The sequence below is a fragment of the Neoarius graeffei genome, chromosome 13 (genome assembly GCF_027579695.1).
Source record: "Neoarius graeffei isolate fNeoGra1 chromosome 13, fNeoGra1.pri, whole genome shotgun sequence".
In the NCBI taxonomy this organism is placed as follows: Eukaryota; Metazoa; Chordata; class Actinopteri; order Siluriformes; family Ariidae; genus Neoarius; species Neoarius graeffei.
Window position 1 is genome coordinate 63874265 of NC_083581.1, and position 17874 is coordinate 63892138.

At 40.6% G+C, this 17874-nt stretch overlaps 1 protein-coding gene across 1 annotated transcript in view; it reads left to right on the forward strand.

Annotated features, from left to right (window-relative positions):
- agrn (agrin) overlaps positions 1-17874 on the forward strand; it is a 584915-nt gene that overhangs the window by 490917 nt on the left and 76124 nt on the right. Inside the window, exons 18-24 of the mRNA XM_060938311.1 lie at positions 331-669; positions 3889-4014; positions 6154-6281; positions 9533-9647; positions 13095-13214; positions 13348-13731; positions 14425-14617. Coding sequence (XP_060794294.1) covers positions 331-669; positions 3889-4014; positions 6154-6281; positions 9533-9647; positions 13095-13214; positions 13348-13731; positions 14425-14617 — 1405 coding nt within the window. The remainder of the gene's footprint in view (positions 1-330; positions 670-3888; positions 4015-6153; positions 6282-9532; positions 9648-13094; positions 13215-13347; positions 13732-14424; positions 14618-17874) is intronic.

Here is a 17874-nt window from a genome sequence, read left to right on the forward strand (position 1 = left end):
TGAGTTTCAGAGTGATTCTGCAGAGAGTTCAGGTGTTTGGAATCAGTGAAGCCTAAATGAACTAATTGAAACACGATGCTTTTCGCAGGTGGGGCTGGGTTTGTTCATAGTTGTGTTTTGTTTTGTTTTTTGGTTTTTTTTTTTCCTGCTCAGCTGATTTCAATAGCAATCGTCAAGCCTTTCATGATGGAGCTCAGGATTAGGACATCTCTGCCATTCTGAGCAAGGAAAAAACAGATTAGAGACAAACTGAGTGTAGGAAATCATAGGGCACCTATAGAAGCATTTCCATCTTTGCTTACCCATCAATCCATTCCTGCTTTCTCCCAGAATCCATCTCTGAGCTGGGGGTCAAGCCCACCCCCCTGGCCATCACTCCACACGCCACACCCACTGCACCCGTCAAGGTCACCCCGACACACCATGGCCTCACCACCACCCCATTCGACTACGACGAGAAGGACGACACATACCCTAAATTGGAAGTTGCTCCTCCGGCCCTGGAGTCATCCACGCCTTTCCCCACCCACAGCCCCCCAACCACTCCTCACCATCCACCCCGCTCCCCATCACCCTCCTCTGGCTTTGAGGATTCAGGCAGTGGGGAGCCCAGTGGGGATGACGACATGGAGGGTAGCACATTGGAGGCGAGCGGAGACGAGCCTGTCGGTAATATTGACCTCTCACTACATTTCCCATAATCCTGCAGCAGAAACAAGGGGTTGGTTGTTATGTCAGGGTTACAATGAAGGAGTAATGCAATATAATTAACAGTTATTCTACGAAATCGAGTCGTACATGAGCTGATAGCTGAGTCAGCTATAAGCCATGTACGACATGATTGAGTGGAATGACTGTTTTATTCTATCCACATTCACTGGATTTTGAGAAACAAAGCTTTTTTATTTTTTGCAAATTCGATAAATAAAAACCTTATACAAAACATCCGACAAAATAATTTCCGCTTAGAATGTAAACAAACCGACGAAATGACAGGAGCAATTTGTGAAAAATGCTATAATAATAATTCTTGAAAAATAAAAAAAGATAACATTCTTCCCATCAAATACTTTCATTCCATATTTTGTTGCTTTTATGTATTTTGTTTTCGAGTAGAGTTTTTATTTCATCCTCGGCTGGTTCAGCAACACGCTCCGCCATTTTGTTTTTCTCTACTCAGGGTATATGAGCTGATATCCTAGTAGCAGAGTAACCAATCAGAGCATGCGATTGCTCATATCCAGTGAATGTGGATAGAATAATTATAGATGGATCGATGACTGGTATAAATTCAGCCTTATGATTTAAAATTACATTTGATGCCCCTACATGATTTATTTGAAACCACTGAAATAATTTCATAGTAAATTACAGCCTACTTAATAAATATATAAAATCAACGAAAGTGTGTTTAAGATGCAGCCCAATCGCTAGCTGTCAGTGCATGACTGTGGACTTTTTGTGCGCCACACAAAAATGTTGACAGAGAGCAGCATACAGAAGCCATGGCTAAACATTTGAATGCATGAAAATTGCAGCCTGCATCTGGGGGATTGCGTGTCGGCTCTCTCCAACAAAGCCCCTAATCCATTTGCTGTTATTCCAGTCCTCTATGCCTGTGAAGTTTTTCACCTTTTTTCTTTTAAAGCCATCCATAGCTCCCTGAACCCAAGTCAGCTAATTGTGTTTTTGCCTATCTGAACTGATGGAATTGAGAGTGACAAAGTGCAGATATCATCCTCTCATTATTTCTCAGTCTAATAATTTGGTAATTTGTTAGCCTAGATAATAAACTGTTCTCTCAGTGGGAATCAAAAACTTTAATGTATGCATCTCCGTTTGAATAGAGTAAACCGACATCAGTTCCAAATGAAATTTCTATCTGAATAAAAGAGGTGAAAAATTTGTTTAGGAATCAATTAAATGGTAGAATAAACATAATCTTTTCAACATAAATCCTTGCATATGTACATTTGAATCATGACTCAGAGTGCAAGAATCTAATCCAAAGTGGAAGCAAAGTTGCACATTTTATTGTAACTTTACAATAAAACTGTATTAAAATTAGTCAAAGGAAAAGAATAAAAATGCTTTAAAATAAAAATGTATTAACATAAATTATATAAATTATTTATAAAAATAATAATAGATAATGCATATACACTAATAATAATAATAACAACTTATAATTAACAGTTATTCCACAAAATCGAGTCATACATGAGCTGATAGCCGATGAGGCACGTAGTTGGCTACAAGTCATGTACGATGAGATTGAGTGGAATAACAGTTTTATTCTATCCACATTCCCTGGATTTTAAGAAACGGAGCATTTTTATTTTTATTTTTTGCAAATTCGATAAATAAAAACTTTATACAAAACATCCGACAAAATCATTTCCGCTTAGAATGTAAACAAACCGGCGAAATGACAGGAGCAATTTGTGAAAAACGCGAGAATAATAATTCTTGAAAAAAAAAAGATACGTTCTTACCATCAAATACTTTTATTCCATATTTTGTTGCTTTGTTTTGTATTTTTTGGGGGTTTTGTTTTCAAGTAGAGTTTTTATTTCATCCTCGGCTGGTTCAGCAACACACTCCGGCATTTTCTTTTTCTCTACTCATGGTATATGAGCTGATATCCTAGTGGTAGAGTACCCAATCAGAGCGCGCGATTGCTCATATCCAGTGAACGTGGATAGAATAATAAATCATTATCAAGGAGTTACTTATATTTTGATGTTTTGCAGTGATTGACATCATTTAAGCAAGTAAATTAAGATGCTAAGCTAACGATGGTGAACCCAGCATTAGCTGCCTGACAGAGCTCACAGTCTTCTTGCTGTTATGGTAACACTGACAGTCAGTGGCGAAAACAAAATAGATACTTTCTACGTATAACATGCACAGAAATGGAAATTTTCTACACTCTCTGCAATCAGAAAGACTTTGTTCGGATAAACAAAAAAATTAGACTGGCCTGCTGGATTGGAGCGATTGTTGACACGCAGCCTGCTTACTAGAGAACATATGCTGGAGTCACTTAATGACGCCTTCTTGCTTCCCATAGGTCCAATAGCCCAGGAATTGTGAGGGTTGATGTTCTCTCCCATGTTCCAGGAGCATAGGCTCATAAATCTGTATGAAACGGTGGCACATATAAGCCCAGGGCCGTTCTCCTGCTTCGCACCAAATGTCATTTTCCACCACTCGCTCTTGCGCTGTTTCTCGCTGTCTCTCACTGCCTCACTCATGCTCACAGAGTCCTTGAACATCTCCCTGCTGACAGCTTTATGGCTTGTTCGGGTGAGAGGGAGTTGTTTTTCCTCAACCCATCAGGAATAATCTGTGCCACATACTGTAGAATCTGGCAGCTGTAGCTACCAGGCTTGAGACAAGTAATTGTTAGTGTTCTACCATTGTGATCTACATGACAAGCTGAAGAAGGAAAAACAATATAAATAATTTATACTTTGACCTCTAACTCTACATAATTCCTCCTAGCCTTCATACTTCCTCAGATGGTTTAACGCAGATAACGTGCAGACGACTCCTTCAGAATTTTAATTCCTGTGTAGCACACTAAACTACGGCCTCCACCTCAACTGGTTTTTCACTTCATATCTGTCAGATTCTAATCATGTCATCAAATCAGATATTTGACAGCTTAGCCAAAAACACTGCACAGATAACCAGGTGCAGTTCTGCAGCAATGCATCTTCACTCTTTCAAAATGACCTTTAAACAGCAGTTTTAGCAAGTTGCTTTCATTCATGAAGTCAGCTTTTATGAAGGACGTGAGGAAACAGTTTCCAAGCAAGGGACTGTTCATTAGCATGCTGTTCAAAGTTTTGTTATGGATGAACACATCATGTCTTCCTGCAGGTCCCACTGTAGCGGCCACCACTCTGCCAACAGGTGAAGTACGTTCGTCCTGCGATAACACACCTTTCGGTTGCTGCCCTGATGGCAAGACTATTGCTATCAATCCAGATGGAACCAACTGCCCGTGTAAGTACCTCTGATGCAGATAATCACACTATCTCTATATATCAAATCATTAGTCACTAACCGATAACCTCCAGAGAAAGTCCTTTCACTCAAATCCGGGTGCGCATTTCGATTCCTATTAAGAAAGCATAAAGCAACAGTGGCAAGGAAAACCCAACCAGATTTAAAAGGAAGCTCATCATCTTCTCGATGACACAGTTTTTATGAATACAGCAACAGTTCTTGGGTACAAATCTACAGTATCCAGTGCAGGGTGTTCCACTTTGGGAAGTGCAAATCTTTAGAATGTCCATGTGGAACCATGTACAGCAGCAGCTCCAAGCAGAAGTAGACCATTATGATAAATCAGGCAGGTCCAGCAGGCGAGATAGGAACCCAATCATTTTCACACTATCACCCAGGATATAGATAGTCACAGGAGGTTCAGATTTGTTACCAAGCCGTGCTGTGTTGCTTTGTTTGGTTGACAATTTAAAAAATAATAATAATTTGGACCACTGGGAGTCATAAGAAGAGAAATCACAGCCATGTGGCAGGAGCTGCTCTGGTGTGTGTGAACAGGAAAGAAAACAAACTATTTCCAAACAGCGCACTTTAGCCGGCTATAGATTACAACGAACACACAGCACACTCTTCTCTCAACACCAGCCTCAACTGTTTTCAGGATATGCCTATGGAATTACCCACGGTAGCGAACAATCGATACTGAGTTAGGCAGAAAGAAGCAGGTAGACGTTTTGTGTTTGTGTATATGGAAACGGCAGGTCAAGTGTTAGCATTAGTCTTTTAACTGCATACCATGTGTCAACAACCTGCCACTGGAAGTAAGTGAAACGATGTGCAAGGAAATTCTGTGTTCCTCAGCATGCCAGAGCAAAACGAATGTGTGTTACTTACTCGCTGCTGTTTGATCGCTATGTTAATAATGTCAGCCATGTCCAGCCGGTGCTCCTGTATGAATAGAGAGGCCTGCTAGGCTGATCAGTGATTTAACTTGGTTATGATCGATGCACTGATGTTTAAATAATGAAATCCTACTCCTGTGGTCATGTCAGAATAGATGTAGAGTTAGGTATTAGTTTACAGAGGCTGTGTAAATGAAGTTTAACTCAGCATAGAATTAAATTTACCACACCCACTGCACTTGTAATAAAAGGGACTGTCAGTTTTAATATGCAGTCCTCATGAGATTAAAAATGATGACCCGAAATGGGATGTGGCAGGGAATTGAACTTTTTAATTCAAGCCCGCAGTGCAATTCCTGTCACTGCCAAGTCTGTGAGAAACCCCTCTTCTGAAATGTTACATATTCCTAATCTGATCAATTCATTTGCAAAACCAATTTGTTCTTTTTTTTTTCCGCCAAAAAATTCCCATCAGATAGAAGGTGGAAAAAGGCTCTTATCATGCAGTTTTAACCAGCTTCTGTCACTCACACATCCCTGTGATTGAGAGACAATTACAGCTATCTTTCATGATAATCATACGAGTGCTCTTCCCAGTCTGAGCCAAGCTGAAACCCAGCAAGCATGATTGATTTGGCCAATTTGTTCAGCTGATTACGCAGTATACAGAACACTGAATCTCTCCCAGCTCCACTTCTCCTTCACAAGCAACGCTTGGTTTATTTATTATTTATTTCCCTCAATAGCACACGATGACTGGACCTCCCTTTTCACTTACCACTGTCAGCTCTGTGCTGAGGTATAGGTTCAATAACCTCAGCAATGACCTCCATTAAGAGGCTCCTTCAACAAAAGAGCTAGGGCATTATTACGTCTCTTTAATTTAAACTCTAAAATCAGTGATGGGCATGTTGTATGTGTATGTCAGCATTGCTGTCTAACTAATTGTTTTCTATGCAGTCCTCCATGCCTCTGCCAAGTTCGGGGACTAGACTCGGTTTGGTAAAATTCAGCCCATCTTGTCCACCCGCCCTGTCCATATCGTCCATACTTCTGAACCTCCTAGCGGACCCAACACACACCCCTGACTAACTACAGCAGCCTCATCACTAACCTGAAGACTGGCACTGTACCAACCACCATCGTGTAGCTCAGCAGTACGATGAAGCTGTCTGTGTATGAGACTCTTTAAACCCAAGCTTCTAATTACGTCTTTGTCTGCTTTCCCACACAGCCACCACGCGCTATATCGGATTCCTGCACCTGGACCAGGTCGACGGTCAGGAGGTATTTTACACACCAGAGTTGGATGACCCCAAATCAGAGCTGTTTGGTGAGACAGCTCGCAGCATCGAGAGTGCTGTGAGTATCACTGCAATGGATAAAAAGAATACTCCAGTGTTTTTCAGTCTAATATCTGTCCATAGTTGTAGAATATGAACCACAGGCCAGAATTTTGACACATCTCTTCATACTGAGTAGCGCTGACAAGCTGTTTACTTATAATAGAAGCCTAGGGGCAGTTATTGGGTTGTCATTAAACAGTAATAGAAGCCTAGAGGCAGGTGTTGCACAGTCAATAAATATTTCAAATGTGACCATAAAAGACACATTCAGAACTACAATTATAACATTGCAAGATCACAGCTATTAGCTGTTCTTATTCTTCTCTAACAAACTTCTTGTTACTTTTTTATTTTCTTTTTCTGGTTTTGTGTTCAACTGACAAAATTGTTCACACGTTATTACAAATTCTTCCCTCGGAAAAAGTATTACCATTTCTGAAATGACTTATACAGCTTTAGGGCTTAATTTGATTTGCACAGTTTTTTCACTGGAAAAACACATTTAGACTTTTATTTGAATTCAATTTTAATTAAACATGTTTGGATTTGAGTTTTATTTGTGTAGCACCTTTAAGAATATACACTGGCACAAAGGACCTTTATAGAAATCTGATTATAGATTTAGATTTAGATCTGTAATGTGCAAGCCAGTGGTGACAGGTGCAAGGAAAAACTCCTTGAGAATTCATGAGAAAGAAATCTTGATAGGAACCAGACCCAAAAGGAAACTCATTCTCTTCTCACTGACGCAGGATAGTGGGATGATAAAATGTTAAGCTTCTATATATGTATACTATAAGGATGGATGGATGGATGGATGGATGGATGGATGGATGGATCCCAGTGGAAAATTCATAGATTACAGCAGCAATCAAAAAAGTAGAGTTTGCAAGCAAGAGTATTCAGAATAATAAAAATAAGCACAAAGTGTAAAAATGTTAAACTATATTATTTATTTGTGGTGCGGTTTTCATCAAGTCCTGCGCTCTGATTGGCTGGCGAGCGGGTCCGTATCCTACGGTACGGACCCCAGTTACGGACCCCGGTTACGGACCTCTGGCGACTCGCTCGTTCACAACAACAACAAATATAGTAGCATTTTTTGTCAACATTTATCTTTTCTTATAAGATTTATTTATAAGATTATCAAAAATCTTATAAATGTTTGCCAGCATTTCTCAGGAGAATAGCATTAATTTTACAGCATGGATAGCGATAACGACAGTGTTCACAGTGAAAGCGAGTTTTACTACCCTGAGGAAGAAGAAATAAAAGAAAACACTTCAGGAGAAAGCTAAAAACCTGTAATTTGCTAACGCCGAGCAAAAACATGGCTGAATCCTGAATGACTCCTATTTGTATAAATAGGGGACTACATAGGCGGCAAAATGTAGTTTTTTTCCTGCCATGGAAGTGCACTTGTATACCGAGGAGGAAGCAATTTGCATTACAGCCGTGAATGAGGATTCAAAATGGCAGCTCGGCTCGGTTTTCCCTTTTGGGTGCTCTCATTTTCTGTTAGAACTTTGTAAAGAAAAAAATAAATATATTATTTACCAGCTTAAGGTCGGTCCATATGGTGAAATACCGTGACCTCGGCCTTGAATACTGACCTCAGCCCAGAGGGCCTCGCTCAGTACTTTCAAGACCTCGGTCACGGTATTTCACGATATAGACCTCCCAGCTGGTAAATAACATATATGTATTTGGTATAGAGTGAGTATAGCTTCACAAGTCCTCTGGGTGATGTGAAAGTGTGAGGGCAATACTGGCATATTAACCCCAGGAAAGATGAATGATTAGTGGAATGCATAGTCCAAACAATGCGAAACAGCAAGTATGGAACCATGGATGTGAGACAAAGTAGCTGTGATCAACAAAGCAACTACAGCTGTATAGTTGTACAGTGCAATAATATGATGATTAGCATCAGTGTAGTAAGTAGAATACAACCCAGTGCAAAAATCTAACACATGCCCAATGAGGTTTTAGTACACAATTATGTTGTGGCCCGGTGCTGAATTAGATACACCGGATAGTGGGATTATAAATCATTAGATAGAAGGATGATCATTATGAGCATATTGGAACATGGTCCAAGTTGGCGACTTCAGTATTTACATTTACACAGGGAAAGTTACTCATATTCAGAGGCCAGTTACGTACCTGCCCAAGTTGATTTTCTGGGTATGCCATTGAGATTGCGTAAATTACCTGTGTGTAATTCAAATCTCTGATGTTGCTAGAGTTTTCTTGAGTAGAAATATCCAAGACAGGTTTTTCAATAGAGTCCACACCACCTTGTCTTCAAAAAAAAAAAACCCACGTCTTTAAGGTTAAAAAAAGGGGGATAGAAAATGCGGACTGATGAAAAAAATGCCGTTTTCTTTTCAATCAAACATATGATGATGCAACATAAAACCAAGAGAACATTTAAAATAAAAATAAAGGGCCAGACTTGGCTATGAACTTTTTTTGTAAAGGACAGATTTTTGGGGACCATCTCCAGCAACAGAAAGTGAGTCACAAATGCAGAAACTCCAAGCAAGAATTAGAGCATCGAGATAAATCATACATCATGAACAAGAGGAGCCACAGCAGTAGACGTAGTAGAAGAACTTTGTACTGTTACTCATTTGCGTACCGGGTGATCGCTGTCATTAAGAACAATCTCTTGTACTGTAATCTCCTTGCTACAGTGGAGCTGAAAGAAAGACAACAGTAGGTCTGCTAATAATTTTGAAAGGATGTTCCATATGAGAATATTGTGAATAAGAGTCTTGGGATGAGTCTAGGAAAGTCTTCACGATTGACGCAGCAGTTCTTTGATAAGTCAGTTCAAGGGAAACATGTCAAAATGTCTGCCTGTATAGTAATCCCAGTCACGATCAGGTCAGTGTAGTCAAACTGTTTTAGTAATCATTCCAACCCCTAAAGCACTGGCGAGTCATATGTTTACTGACTCAAGCTTACCATCATGGAGATGGAAACAAGATGCGCCTACAACATTATGCAACAGACACTGAATTAATCTGGATGGGAGACGTTAGTCACATGACATTTACTGCTGCCTCCAAAATGTGTTTGTGTAATTACTTTTGCGCTGCCTTTAAATGTCAGTTTGTGCACCTAGACCCAGTGCCTTTTTCTACTATTTCCCAGTGACACATTTTGTCATCCTGAAAGAGAAATCTGCTCATGATTTTTTTTTAAAAAAGGCACCTTTTATTGACCGTGGACACGTCTTTCATTTTTACTTCTCCATAGCTTAATGAGTTATTCCGTAAGTCTGATGTACGGAAGGACTTCCAGAGTGTCCGAGTGAAAAATCTGGCTCCCAGCAACTCCATCATGGCGATAATCGAGGCTCACTTTGACCCAGGTAATGTAGCACATAGTTCAATTTTCTTATTAAAACTATACAACTATAGCTGTGGTTACAACCATGGTCCTTTTACGTTCTGGGAATGAATGTCACACTTGTGTTGTATTTTTAATTTTATTCAGTTTTATTTGTGTGGTGCTTTTAAGAATAAACTGTCACAAAGCAGCTTTACAGAAATCCACATTTAGATGTAGATCTCTAATGAGGAAGCCTGAGGCAACAAAACAACTCCCTGAAATAACATGAGCAAGAAACCTTCAAACGCAGAATAGACCCTGTCCTCTTCTGTGTGACACCGGCTAGTGGGATTATAAATCATTAGATAGAAGGATGTTCATTATGAGCATATTTGAATGTGGTCTGAGTTGGCGACTTTAGTATTTACGTTTACACAGAGAACGTTACTCATATTCAGAGGCCAGTTACGCAGCTCCCTAAGTTGATTTTCTGGGTATGCCATTTAAAGCCCAGTCCCACAATACTGATAACTATAACTATAACTACAACTATAATGATAACTATAAATAAATGGGTCCCTTGCACTTTATGTGGTTGGTGGTCACACCAGACTGATAACCATACCGAGGCCTGGGTTTATCCGTATCAGTGAGATTGCTTCTGGAACGATTTTCCCAGGCCTGGACCTGATCCGATAAAACGTCTGACCAATCAGGTAATTGTTTACATGTGACATTGTCTGAGCACATGCTGTTTTTCCCGGGCATCTTTGCATCATGAAGTCACAGAATACGGATTAACGGAAAATAAAAAATATAATACAAAGCACGGAGCTTTCATTCACGGATATGTGATTTTCTGTGAAATATCAATAGTAAATTAATAAAGTAAACATTATAAATGCAGGTAAGATATTTTAATTATGAACTTCGGTGGTCCAAAACATTTAATTGTTATCGATTTTTTAATTTTTTATCCGTGATTCATCATCCGTATGAAATAAGTAACCAGTCTGTAATATACTGAAATGTCCGTGACCAATCTGTAAATTATTAATATCTGTGATGCATCCGTATTAAAATCCATAACCACTTCGCATTTTGTATCCTTTTTTTAAATTATATTTCTGTAATCCGTGACCTATCCATATTACAGGTAGTCGTCGACTTACGACTGCGTTTGGTTACGACTGACCGGTCGTAAACCGATCTGGTCGTAAGTCGGCCTATGTTAAATGAACGTAAGTATATTGTGATGTGTAATGATATTGTAATCATCTTAAAGTCTTTTTTTATCAACATTTTCTTATTTCATTACCTTGGCTCATTATTTGGTTTAAGTCAAACACTGCATACTACACTGCGTACAGTACAATTCGTTTAATATGTGGGAAACAAAAAATACGAATTACAGGTGTGAAAAATAGAAAATGTTTTAGTTTATAACATGCCAAAATACAAATGTAAAACATAGCAAAATACAAAACTTAGTGACCGCTGGCATGACTGGTGCTTGGCTATGGGTTGTCTACGTCATCATCAGCTGTTGCAGCGCTCGGGCTGGCGGGAGGATTTGCTCGTTTCATAAACCAGGAGCTGGGGCGGAAACTGTTGTACGCGGCGAGAGGCTGGATGCTGGGCGCTGCCAGGAGCTGGGGCGGAAACTGTCGTACGCTCAGCTAGCTCAGCTGGGAAACACTTGCCAGTCATAACCAGACGGTCGTAAAGTCGATTGGTCGTAAGTTGCATAGGTCGTAAGTCGACGACTACCTGTATATCAACCACCGGAGTGTGTGCATGGGTTGTTTTGAAGTCCAAGCTGTACAGTATGACCTGGAATAACGTGCTACTACTTGGAGAAAATGTCCATGACTATTCCTAAGTTGCATGCATTGATTTCCCTGAGTGACAGGACCAACCGATATTACAGTCAGGATTATAGTTGTGGCGTGACTGCTCCAGACTGGAACTAAATTCAGACACAAGTATAGTCGTAGTTGTAGTTGTAGGTATAGTTATAGTTATCGGTGCTGTGGGACCGGGCCCTTCGATTGCATAAATTACCTGTGTATAATTCAAATCTCTGATGTTGCCAGAATTTTCTTGAGTAGAAATATCCAAGACAGGTTTTTCAATACAGTCCACACCACCTTGTCTTCAAACAAAAAAACAACAGCATGTCTTTAAGGTAAAAAAAAAAAGGGGGGGGGATAGAAAATACGTACTGATGAAGAAAATGCTGTTTTCTTTTCTATCAAACGTATGATGATGCAACATAAAATCAAGAGAAGATTTAAAATAAAAATAAAGGGCCAGACTTTGCCATAATTTTTTTGGAAAGTAGAGATTTTTGGGGAATCCATGTGGGACCATCTCCAGCAACAGAAAGTGAGTCACAAATGCAGAAACTCCAAGCAAGAATTAGAGCATCAAGATAAATCATACATCATGAACAAGAGGAGCCACAGCAGTAGAAGTGGTAGAAGAACTTTGTACTGTTACTCATTTGCGACGTGAATAATATTACCTGCTCAAGCGTTTTCAGCATCCAGTGACAATTTGTGGAGTGTGGAATCATCTTCTCTAATTAGATATTCCACAGACAACTTGATGCAGCCCAAGCACGGCTCAGCGTTTATATAAAACATCACCATTTAGCTTTGGATGTTGAAATGAATTTTTCTGGTGTGTAACTTGAGCTAACTTGGTGTGAGCATATCTGTGCCTTGAAGAGGGTTGCGTGAAGCGGCTACACAGTGTTTACCCAGTGTGCGCTCTGTGGTCTTAATTATTCCATCTGTTTCTATAGTGACTCGTTTTTCTTTCTCTCTCCCTTAGCCTTTTTTTTAAAAAGCTAGTTGTGTGTTATTTGTGAAGTGCTTCTTAGCACTCTAAGTGGTGTAGGCATGTTTTCTTCTCTAAGCACATCAAAAATCAGTCAGCTCTCAGTGAAAACGGTGCCTTCGGCAAGAACTACATATCGCATACAAATTTTCATGTGCATTAACGGCTGTATACAGTAATTCAGAAGAGCAGAGTAGGGTGTTTTATGTGTATATAAAATGAATGTGTTGTTTAGTTTAGTTTAGTGTCCAGCGATAATGTTTTCTGCAAGGTGATTTTTGTTCAGATTCCTGGGGATCATCATCAGTTCGCTCTCGTCTCTCGGTCATTAAAGTCCCTTTCACTACTGGAGAAAAAAAACCAACATGCAGCTGAATTCACCTTTTATTGGTCTCATTCAGCGTCTTTTATTCCCACACAAGAGCCTGTCATAAAGTCTACAGTCGCCGGTAACTGGGCCATCTGTGGAAGTGTTATGACAGCCCTTCATCCTACCGTCCCTGAAATGCACACTGCTTGAAGGATGTCCACTCCCTCGGGACTATTACGTACAGGCGCTGTATTGTACTGTGTGTAATATCTAATTCTAATATCCTTCTCTTTTGTCCTGTTTCCTTTGGCTCGTGGCCTTGTGTTGTTGCAGGCACTAGATTTGTAGTAGAAGATGTTGAGGATGCTTTGCTGAAACAGCTTAAGACAGCTAAAGATCCTGGCATTGTAGTGAAACAACCTGAAGAGGAATATATCCATTTCAACAATTTTGGTAAGTGTTTCATTTGTTGGAGTTGATCTGCACTCAGAAATGTGATAACTGGCCGATTATAGTTATACAGATTCAGGTTGAAATTTGTAATAATCATAATAGTACTCTCTCTCTCTCTCTCTCTCTCTCTCAGGTCCCTCTGTTCTTCCACTCTTCACCACCACTGCTACCACTATCGCCACTGCTACACCCACTATCGCTACCACTACCACAAGCACCATGCCCCCTACCACCTCCTCCATTACAACACAACAACCAGCCACCACTAAACGGCCCTACACCACCCGCAGAACCACTACAGCTGCCCCGATCACCAGCACCTCCCCACAGCCCACCACTGCTGCCACCAGTACCACCACCACTGTGCCCTTCCAGACCCGACCTGTCTTCGAGCAAGACAAAGCCCCAGGCCCATGCGACTCGCAGCCCTGCGGCCACGGAGGCACCTGCGAGGAGGACGGCGACGATTTCACCTGCACCTGTCCTGCTGGAAGAGGGGGAGCTGTGTGTGAGAAAGGTAAAACACACCATCAGTCCATTTCTATGAAAAGGTTAACAAAAAAAAGTATATGGAAAGCTTACTGAATCCTCTGCATGAAGAGAAGGGTACAATCATGGCACAAAAGATTACAGTCCTGCTATGGCACTTCAGGATTTTTTTCTCTTAGAGTAAGAAACCATCCTTCGCTTCTGCATAAGATTGTAATTGACACTGTTTGCTTTAATGCCCATTAGCTCATGAAAAAATGCTGTGCGTTGAAAAAAAATTGACGGTTTGTATGCAGCACCGATATCGCCCTGTGCTCGGTCAGTCCATTAATGAGTGATGAAGAAAGAAGACTTCATCAGCAAGCCATTCTCTGAAGACAAAGGTGCTGATGATAAATGCCAGATCAAAGAGAAGCTCAGTCTGAAATGCTCAAGGTTAACTCGGAGTCCTCTCAAGAGATTATAGAGCAACTGTCATTGAAATAATTATCATCTTAGCATCTCTTTCTTTGCATGTATATCTCAAATCCTTGTAGGAAGACCAGGTAGAGAGAAGCAGCACTCAGGATTTGTACAGTATATTGCTGGGTAACTCATAGCCAAGAATTTTTTTTTCTATATCTCTCTCTTATTTTATCAGCAGAGAGCAGGCCAATGAAGTACCGGAGTCCTGTTTGAGACTCTGATAACCTGGTTTATCTCTGCTCTCTCTCTTCCTCAGTGATAAAGTATTACATCCCGTCCTTTGGCGGCAAATCGTACTTGGCCTTCCCAACCATGAAAGCCTACCACACCGTGCGTATTGCTATAGAATTCAGAGCCTCCGACACGACAGGTCTACTCCTCTACAACGGCCAGGACGGCAAGAAGGACTTCCTCTCTTTGGCTTTGGTAGAAGGAAAGGTGGAGCTCAGGTAGATCCCATTTACATGCAAACTCATAATCTGATTGATTTCATCTCATCTCATTATCTCTAGCCGCTTTATCCTGTTCTACAGGGTCGCAGGCAAGCTGGAGCCTATCCCAGCTGACTATGGGCGAAAGGCGGGGTACACCCTGGACAAGTCGCCAGGTCATCACAGGGCTGACACATAGACACAGACAACCATTCACACTCACATTCACACCTACGCTCAATTTAGAGTCACCAGTTAACCTAACCTGCATGTCTTTGGACTGTGGGGGAAACCGGAGCACCCGGACGAAACCCATGCAGACACGGGGAGAACATGCAAACTCCGCACAGACAGGCCCTCGCTGGCCGCTGGGCTCGAACCCAGGACCTTCTTGCTATGAGGCGACAGCGCTAACCACTACACCACCTTGCCGCCCCTGATTGATTTGAATCTGAATAAAAATATATATATAAATCTGAATTGGGATAGAGTAAACCGATTGAGGTCAGTTTAAAGAATGTGATTGGATGATCCTAATCATAATCTGCTAAGTGGGAAAATAAACATGATCAGGGGTGGATAAAAAGCGCTTAGGAGAAGCATATTATGTATCACTTTCTCATTCAGAATTGCCTGGTGGACTTGCAGTGTCAGTAAGCAGTTCATTTAACAAAGCGAGAAAAAAATCTCTACTCCGTATTGACTTTAGCAGAAGAAAATGTTTCATCTGATATGTTTGTTTCAACCCACACACTCCAATTGGTTGATATATTTCTCACTGGAGAAATGCACATCGGTACTGCTTTCTGCGCAGTGCTGTTCTTCAAATCTTATCACATGCTGCACTACAAACACATTGTCTGGCTCTGGGGAGGAGCTACTCTTATTAGGCATATTAATTAGCTTGAACAGACTCCAGCAGTATTTCAAGGATTAGAAATAGTGTTGAAACTGAGTACAGTGTAGTGCAGCACAAAAACAGTTATTCATGTAACTCTAATGCTAGTGCATAATGAAGTCAGCTCACATTGAACCACTTCATCAAGAGAAGACACACTTCTTCTTCGTCCCATAGCCAGCAAGGGCACCACTGATGACATTTTAGCAGTCCATCATTGGTGTGTCTAGGGCATTTAAACTTGGCGGAGCCCATCCCTCTCCAGGCTTGATCAATGGACAATTTAGATTATTCTATCTAATCTAAGAACATCTGGAAGACGCTCTGGACTCTTACAGTAATGCTCTTATGGTGTCATGAACAGTTTTGCACTCAAGCTTCCATCAATTGAAGAGTTTATAACATCAACGAAACTGACTTCATGTTAAAACTGTTAATGTTATAATCATGTTGTCTGTTGTTGCCCAAATGAGGATGGGTTCCCTTTTGAGTCTGGTTCCTCTCGAGGTTTCTTCCTCATGTCGTCTGAGGGAGTTTTTCCTTGCCACCGTCACCACAGGCTTGCTCACTGGGGATAGATTAGGGATAAAATTAGCTTATGTTTAAAGTCATTCAAATTCTGTAAAGCTGCTTTGCGATAATGTCTATTGTTAAATGCGCTATACAAATAAACTTGACTTGACTTCTTGCCCTGCGATAAACTAGCGATTTGTCCAGGGTGTACCCCGCATCTCGCCCATAGTCAGCTGGGATAGGCTCCAGCTTGCCTGCGACCCTGTAGAACAGGATAAGCAGCTACAGATAATGGATGGATGGACTTGACTTCTATCCACATTCACTGGATATGAACAATTGCACGCTCTGATTGACTACTGCTAGGGTATTAGCTCATATACTGGGAGTAGAGAAAAAAATGGTAGAGTGTGTTGCTGAACAAACCTAGAACGAAATAAAAACTCTACTTGAAAATAAACTCCCCAAAAATACAGAAAAAGCAACAAAATATGGAATGAAAGTATTTGATAGTTAGAATGTATCTTTTTTTTATTTTTCAAGAATTATTATTCTAGCATTTTTCAGAAAGTGCGACTGTCATTTTGCCAGTTTGTTTACATTCTAAGCGGAAATGTATTTTGTCGGACATTTTGTATAAAGTTTTTATTTATCGAATTTGCAAACAAATAAAAATAAAAATGTTCTGTTTCTCAAAATCCAGTGAATGTGGATGGAATAAAACAGTTATTCCACTCAATCTCATCGTACATGACTTATAACCGACTCAGTGCTACACGCCTCGTCGGCTATCAGCTCAAGTACAACTCGATTTTGTGGAATAACTATTAAGTAGCCAGCTAGCCTAACCCTGTATGTCTTTGGACTGTGGGGGAAATCGGAGCACCCGGAACAAACCCACAAAGACACGGGGAGAACATGCAAACTCCACACAGACAGGCCCCTGTCGGTCACTGGGCTCGAACCCAGAACCTTGTTGCTGTGAGGTGACAGTGCTAACCACTACACCAGCGCACCACCCGAAAAGACACTAGTCAGGCTTAAATAACATCTTTATGTGGAATGAAAGGACATGGCTCTCCACGTTTTGAAGTTGTCAGGAAACTTCCAGAGATTTACAGTGCTGAGCGTAAATGAGTGCACCCCCTTTGAAAAGTAACATTTTAAGCAATATCTCAATGAACACAAACAATTTCCAAAATGTTGACAAGACAAAGTTTAATATAACATCTGTTTAACTTATAACGTGAAAGTAAGGTTAATAATATAACTTAGATTACACATTTTTTTCAGTTTTACTCAAATTAGGGTGGTGCAAAAATGAGTACAGCCCACAACAAAAACTACTACATCTAGTACTTTGTATGGCCTCCATGATTTTTAATGACAGCACCAAGTCTTCTCGGCATGGAATGAACAAGTTGGCGACATTTTGCAACATCAATCTTTTTCCATTCTTCAACAATCACCTCTTTTAGTGACTGGATGGAGAGTGATGCTCAACTTGTCTCTTCAGAATTCCCCAAAGAAAATAATTTCTTTACACCACAAAGGTGAAGGCTACAAGAAGATCAGCAAAGCTTTACTTATCAGTCAGAATACTGTAGCAAAAGTGGTACAAAAATTTAAGATGGAACTGCAACCATCTCACAGAGACGTCCAGGTCGTCCACGGAAGTTAACACCTCGACAGGAGCGTCTTCTGATGAGAAGGGTTGAAGAAAATCGGCATGCAAGTTCACTGCAGTTATCTAAAGAAATAGAAAGCCAAACTGGGGTGACTATTTCCTGTGACACAATACGGCGTACACTGCAGAGGAATGGCATGCATGGATGCCGTCCACGAAAGAAGCCTCTCCTAAAGC